Source organism: Ostreococcus tauri (genome assembly GCF_000214015.3).
Source record: "Ostreococcus tauri WGS project CAID00000000 data, contig chromosome 18, whole genome shotgun sequence".
NCBI lineage: Eukaryota > Viridiplantae > Chlorophyta > Mamiellophyceae > Mamiellales > Bathycoccaceae > Ostreococcus > Ostreococcus tauri.
This window is the reverse complement of record NC_014443.2, coordinates 282375-289099: the sequence shown is the minus strand read 5'-3', so window position 1 is coordinate 289099 and position 6725 is coordinate 282375. Positions and strand designations below refer to the sequence as shown.

Here is a 6725-nt window from a genome sequence, read left to right as displayed (position 1 = left end):
GGCGCGCGTGGAGGGGGTGGTGATCGCACGGGAGGGCGGGGGGGGCGAGGGATCGTCGGTGGGCGCGGTGGGCGCGGTGGACGGGGGGGACGGGGCGGCGGTCGAGGCGGCGGGAAGACGAGCGCGGGACGAGGACAGAAGGGACAGACAAAGGGGAAAGCGAAGACGCAGAAGGTGAAGACGGAGATTCCAAAGGTTGGGGAGCTCGGTCGGGAGATTATGACGAGACATCGAGCGAGAGATTTGGCGAACGCGCTCGGAGTCGACGGACGAAACGTTCGGAACGTTCTGCACACGGCGTCGTTGAAGATGATGCTGAAGCAGCGAATATCGACCACGGTGAGCGGACCGTTGCACGATCAAGTTTTTGTGACCGTTGTACGCACGACGGTGCCTTCGGGTGTCTTTGTGGCTCCGCCCGCGGAGTCGAACGGTTTAGACGGCGGTGCGGTGGAAATGGTGAACACGGGAGCGGCCTTCGGAAAGCGAGAGTCCGAGACACTGGCGCTGATAGATTTGTGCGAGCAGTTGACGAAAAACGGGATCAGGCCCCAGGATCCTCCGGACGTGCGAAAGATGATGGCGGAGCGCGAGAAGGAAACGTTGAAGGCGAGAAAGAACCGGGCTCAACTCGTGTTGGAGATGGTCGGGGCGACGAAACCGTCGTTACAAACGTCTCAGAGCGGTAAGTTCTTCGTCACCGATGTTAGTTTACTCGTGGATGGGGGGAAGAAGCTTGTTGGGAGCGGGAAGGCGGTGAGCAAAGCTGCGAGTGAGGCCGAGGCTATCATTAACGTCGCCGCCGGACCGCTGGCCGAGGCGCTGGGTCAAGAGCGCGTGGACGAACTTCATCGCGTCATCGATGCCTCACCGGGAAATCACGTATCGGTGATGTCGGTTCCACCGCTCCCGGACAGAGGAATCGATATCCTCGTTCAGGCGATGGGATCACCGGAGGAACACGACAGTCGCATGGACGACGTCTTGACCACGCAGGCGGCGTTTGAGGCCAAGTTTGCTGCTCGTCAAGAGTCAAAGTGGCGTCAATCGGCGTCGAAAGAGTCTGGACCGTCCAAAGCGGAGCAGATTCTGAAAGCTGCTCGCGAGTCTCGCGCATCTGATCGAGTCGCATCAAAGAATGAGGAATACGCGGCCGAAGAAGCCGAGCGTTTACGCCGAGCGATTGAGGACGAGACCAGTCCGCAAGCGGACATGAAACGGATTCGGGACGCGCTTCCGATCAAAGCTATCCGTGAGGAACTCGTTGAGGCTTTGCGCACTCAGCAAGTCGTCGTCGTCTCCGGTGGTACAGGAAGCGGGAAATCGACGCAGTGTCCGCAGTACATTCTGGAGGACGCCATCGCCACTGGGAACGGGCCAACTACCAGAATCGTCGTGACACAGCCGCGTCGAATCGCCGCGATATCTGTAGCCGAGCGCGTCGCCGCCGAACGCGACGAACCAGTCGGGAGTTCGGTTGGCTTCGCGGTTCGTCTGCATGGCACATCGCCCAGAGACGCGGCAAGCATCGAGTTTGTTACTACGGGTGTCCTGTTACGTCGATTGATGAGAGATCAAAATCTAGACGGTATCTCGCACGTCATGATTGATGAAGTCCATGAGCGTGATATTAACACGGATTTCCTCTTGGTGCTCCTTCGGGAACTGATCACGACCCGCCCGGATTTGCGAGTGGTTCTGATGAGCGCGACGCTCGACGCGGAGTCGTTTAGCGAATACTTCACCGGATCTGGAACTCATGACTTGGAACAGGGTGTTCCGTTGATGAGCGTTCCCACGAAGCCGCGGCACCCGGTCGAAATATTCCATCTAGAAGACATGCTAGACGGAGGAGGCGAGCTCGAGGTCGAGGACGAAAGTCTTCTCAACGAAGATAACGAGTCGGTGTCGAGCAGAGAGATTCCAAACCACCTGAAGAAGTTAGCGAAGGATTTACTAGCAGCGCAGGATCGTTCGCTGAGACGCGAGCTCGAAGAGGCAGAGGCAGAAGAGATTGCAGCGCAACAGCTTGAACGCTTATCTTCCGCGGAGGACGAGCAAGTGGAGGTGGAGGTTTCCGAAGATGAAGAGGAGGATGATGAGGACCAGGAGGAAGAGGAGGACGATGCTGTCGACTCCGAGCTGGAAGATTTGGAGGTCGAACTCGATGGTGCAAATAGCGTCCGTGGGATGTCTCCGCGTCGCATGCGAGCATCGTCTCGAGTCCGAAAGCTTCGCCGCGCGCTCGCCATGCGAAAGGCTCGCACGGGTGAGTCATCCATGCGCAAGGGAGCTGGAGATACTCGCGTCAGGCAGAATGAGTCAAAAGAGGTGAGCGAGCTTACCATGCAACTCTTGGTTGAGGTCGCGAAGCACATCGCATCGATAGAGACAGACGCCGGACGTAAGGGAAGCATCTTGTGCTTCTTGCCCGGTTGGGATGAGATCAAGACGGCAATGGAGATCCTACAGGACACCACCGACGCGGAGCTGTATGGTAAGATGAACGTCATTCCTCTTCACTCGACGATTCCGCAGGAGGAACAGCAAAAGGTCTTCGTTCCCGCCCCGGACGGCGTCGTCAAGGTGATTTTTGCCACCAACATCGCTGAGTCCTCGGTGACTATCAACGACGTCCTCGCCGTGGTTGATAGCGGACTCGTTCGCGAAATGTCGTGGAACCCTGAGAGCGGGATGTCCTGCATGGAAACAGTGACGACATCGCGCGCGAGCGCTACGCAGCGAACAGGTCGAGCGGGCCGGGTCGCACCGGGGTCGTGCTATAGAATCTATTCTCATGGCACTCTGCACGCGATGGAGGAGCGACCGACTCCTGAGATCCAACGTACCGCGCTCGAGGCCACGTGCTTGCAAACGTGCTCGATGACGAACACAGGGATTGAACGTTTCCTATCCAAGGCGATGGATCCTCCGTCGTTGGAGTCGGTGGAGTACGCGATGGACAGGTTACTCAAGCTCGGGGCCATCAAGTCGAACGAAACCACTGGTGGCGAGGACCTCACGCCGATGGGTCGACTCCTGTCTATCCTGCCCCTCGATCCGGGCACGGGTAGGATGTTGATCATGGGGGCAGTTTTGCGCTGTCTCGATCCTGTGCTCACCGCTGCGGCGTGCTTCAGCTCCAGAGATCCATTCTACGTCCCACCGGGCATGCGCGATGAGGCGCGTCAAATCAGACAGTCGTTCTGCGCCACGTCTGATCTGCTTGCCACCGTTCGCGCGTACGGCACTTTCCAAGACATTCTGTATGAACAAGGTTGGGACAGCGCGCGTCGATGGGCCAGCGATAACTTTGTCTCTATCAATGCCCTGAACACCATCACTTCTGTCCGCTCGCAGCTCTTGCATGAGCTCAACCGCATTGGTCTGGTGCAGGACACCGATTTGGACAGCAGGTCACACAACAAGAAAACATTGCGTTTCGATGCCTCGGTGAATCTCAACGCGAGCAATGAATCGCTCTTCACCGCGGTTTGGGCCGCGGGATTGCCCGGAAACATTGCCTCGCGACGTCCGTTCGGTAATTTCGGTACCTTGCGGACGCGCACTGAGGAGCACGCCGGCCTCCACCCATCGAGCGTCGCGTTTCATCGCAAGCCGCCGCGCGATAGGACACCACTCCCCGTGTGGTTTCTGTACAAGGAGATGATGCTCAGTTCCCAGGTGTTCCTTCGGGACGTCACCGCGATGCGTCCCGAGCAGCTCATGCTCCTGGGCGGGCACGCGTTGCAGAAACGTGACTTCACTGGCGCCGACGGCGACGAATCGCCCGAGTCCGAGGGCGCTCTTTTGGATGCGAGCGGTAATCCGATCGCTGAGGACGACGATCCTCGCCGCGTCGGCCCGCGTTTGATGCTCGATGATTGGATCGTCATCCACTCCTCGTGCGCCGACACCGCGGACCTCCTCACCGACGTCCGCCGAGAGATCGACGCCGCACTCGCGCTCAAGGTGATGAACCCCCGAAAACCGCTCCCAGACGCGAGCGAGGACATCATTCACGCCGTCAGTCGGCTCTTCCGCGTCATCGACGAGCGCGACGAGCGTCGCCAAACCTTTCTCAGACGCCGAAGAGAAGGCGACTTTGATCGAGGCGACCGCGGCGGCGGATTCCGCGGCGCCAATCGACGCTAATCGCCCCTCCCGCCCCTCCCATCCCCGCATTTCCCCACCCCACACATTTATTAGTCACGAGATTGTCAAACTTTAATCATTCATCACCGGTCTCGCTCCGTCCTCTTCGCCTTCGCTCGGACGCGCGGGCGGGACGCCCCCAGCCCGATGACGTCATTTTATCGCTCGCCATGGCCGTCCTCGCCCGTCCGACCGCCGCCCCTAGTCGCGTCACCGCGCGCTCGGGAACCGCGCCTCGCGTCTCGCGCGTCCGCGACGTCCGCGCGCGCGCCGCGCACGGCCACGGCCACGGCCACGGCGCCGCGGTGGGCGAACAAAAAGGTTTCGTCGAAGAGATGCGTCGGGTCGCCATGTCCCTGCACACGCGAGAGCAAGCGCCGAGGGAGGGCGGGAAGCGCGCGGACGCGTCCAAGGCGGAGACGCGGCCGGTGGCGACGTGGACGCCCACGGGGGAGGGATATTTGAATTTCTTGACGGAGAGCCTGGCGGTGTACGAGGCGATGGAGACGATCGTGGAGACGGATGCGAGCGGAGTGTACGGGAAGTTTAAGGATAACGGACTCGAACGAAGCGACGCGCTGCGAAAAGACATCGAGTACATCGAGCGGAGGTTCGGGTTGTCGAAAAGAGACGCCTCGGGGGCTGGGAGGGAGTACGCGGAGACCCTGAAGGCGCTGGCGAAGACGTCGCCGCCCGAGTTCATCTGTCACTATTACAACGTGTACTTCGCGCACAGCGCGGGAGGGAGGATGATCGGACGTAAGGTGAGCGAATTGATCCTCGACGGGAAGGAGTTGGAATTTTACGAATGGAAGAAGAACGGCGGTTTGGAGGCTTCGCTCACGCGCGTGCGGAACCTGTTGAACGAAACCGCCGAGCAGTGGACGAGAGAGGAGAAGGATCGGTGCCTCGAGGAGACCGGGAAGTCGTTCCAACTCTCTGGACAGCTCTTACGATTGATCGCGTGAATTAATTTTAGTCGATGTTAAGCAAAGCAGATATGTTATACAACGATGGGTACGTTTCGCGCGCTGTGGTACAAAATTTAACGCTCCGGTTTTGATCAAGCGTGAAGAAACCTTGGTTTCGAGCCTCCGGGCGTCAATATCATCACATCTTCAGGAGTGACCTCTTGCACGTCCGTGTTTCCGTCGATGGTGCTGTTGGGCGAGATAGATCTTTTATTCTGCGGGGTCGTCGCCGCCGAACCCGCCGCGCTGAGACTGGAGTTTGAGCCAAAGCGGGCGAAACCCTTCTTGGAGTCCAGAGATCCGCCTTCTCTGGGAGATATGGTCTCGCCCATGGCGTCCACCATACCGTAGAATCGTAATCCCACGGAATCTTGCTCAGAATCCCCGGGTGGTGCTTGAGCCTTGACGAGTGACATGATGTTCCGCACTTGCGCCTCGGAAAAGCCGGCGCGCGGAATCGGATCGGGCAGCGGCGCCACCTTATACGGAACACCTCCGGGTTTCACCGTGGACTCGATGAAATCCAGGATCGGCTGCAAATAGTCTCGATAGTACGAGAAATAGTTGTGCGTGCCGTGCGTGGAGTGCAATCTACAGTGTAAATTGAGCTCGCGGCGCTTTTCCTCGAGAATTTTGGCGTGCTCAAACGGCACAACCTCATCCTCGACCGCGTGCACGATGAGCGTCTTCGCCTTGTACCTCTGCACCCACTCTCGATTATCCCATCTATCCGTCATCACGTGCGCAATATTCCCCAGCAGGAACAAACCCACCTCCTTGACGCTGGTGAAGGGCGAGTGGAGGATGACGCCACCGAGTTCCTTCCCGTACAAACTCTCCACCGCCGCCGCGAGTTTCGTCGCCGGTCCCGACCCGAGCGATCGCCCGAGAACGAACACATCCTTTGGCTTGTACCCACACTCTTCCGTGACGTACGCATACGCCGCCGCGACGTGTCGATCGACCGATCTCTCGTACGCCGTCCCGCTCGCCGCGCCGTACCCCGGATACTCCACCAACAACACGTGCGCCCTCCAACACTCCGCGTCTCGAGCGCACAACGAATGTATGTGCCCGATATCACACGCATTCGCGTGACAGTGTATCACCACCCGTTCCGCCGCAGTTCGTCGACACGGAACCCACACGCACGGGAAGTCGTAATCCTTCCCCGAGCGCACCGCGACCAAATGCGCCGGACTCCACGGGTGCCTCCGCGCCGTGTACGACGGCGCGGGCGCTTGAAAGATCGCTCTGTTGATCAACGACGCGCCCTCCATCGCCGGCCACTCCGCATCGCGTCCTAAAAACGACGTCGACGACGAGCTCGCCGCTGTCGTCGTCATCGCCCGCGCGATCGTTTCGATCGTCGCATCGATCGATTCGCGCGCCATCCCCCGCGCGTCGCGATCCGACGCACGTTCGGTGCACGCGGCGAACATATCGAAATTCCCACGTCGTTTCGCGCCTCCACCGTCGCCACCGCACCACCGCGCGCGTCGCCACCGCGCGAATTCCTCGTCCGTCCCGCGCGATCGCGATGCCGGCGCGGTGCCGACGCGATCGCCCCGCGCGCCCGTCGCGACGATCCCCGCCCCG

General features: G+C 59.9%; 3 protein-coding genes across 3 annotated transcripts; 2 read left to right on the top strand and 1 right to left on the bottom strand.

Annotated features, from left to right (window-relative positions):
- On the top strand, positions 1 to 4155 carry OT_ostta18g01620 (Helicase, C-terminal; the record flags this gene model as incomplete). Its single annotated transcript, XM_022983468.1, has 1 exon — positions 1 to 4155. A coding segment is annotated over one exon (4155 nt), but the record flags the coding sequence as incomplete, so codon positions are not given.
- Positions 4156 to 4325: 170 nt separating this feature from the next.
- OT_ostta18g01610 (Haem oxygenase-like) lies at positions 4326 to 5123 on the top strand (the record flags this gene model as incomplete). The annotated part of the gene is made up of 1 exon (XM_003084155.1): positions 4326 to 5123. One exon carries the CDS (start codon positions 4326 to 4328, stop codon positions 5121 to 5123), a length of 798 nt encoding a protein of 265 aa, XP_003084203.1.
- A 95-nt stretch (positions 5124 to 5218) lies between these two features.
- On the bottom strand, positions 5219 to 6520 carry OT_ostta18g01600 (unnamed product; the record flags this gene model as incomplete). The annotated part of the gene is made up of 1 exon (XM_003084154.2): positions 5219 to 6520. One exon carries the CDS (start codon positions 6518 to 6520, stop codon positions 5219 to 5221), a length of 1302 nt encoding a protein of 433 aa, XP_003084202.2.
- Positions 6521 to 6725: the final 205 nt, after the last annotated feature.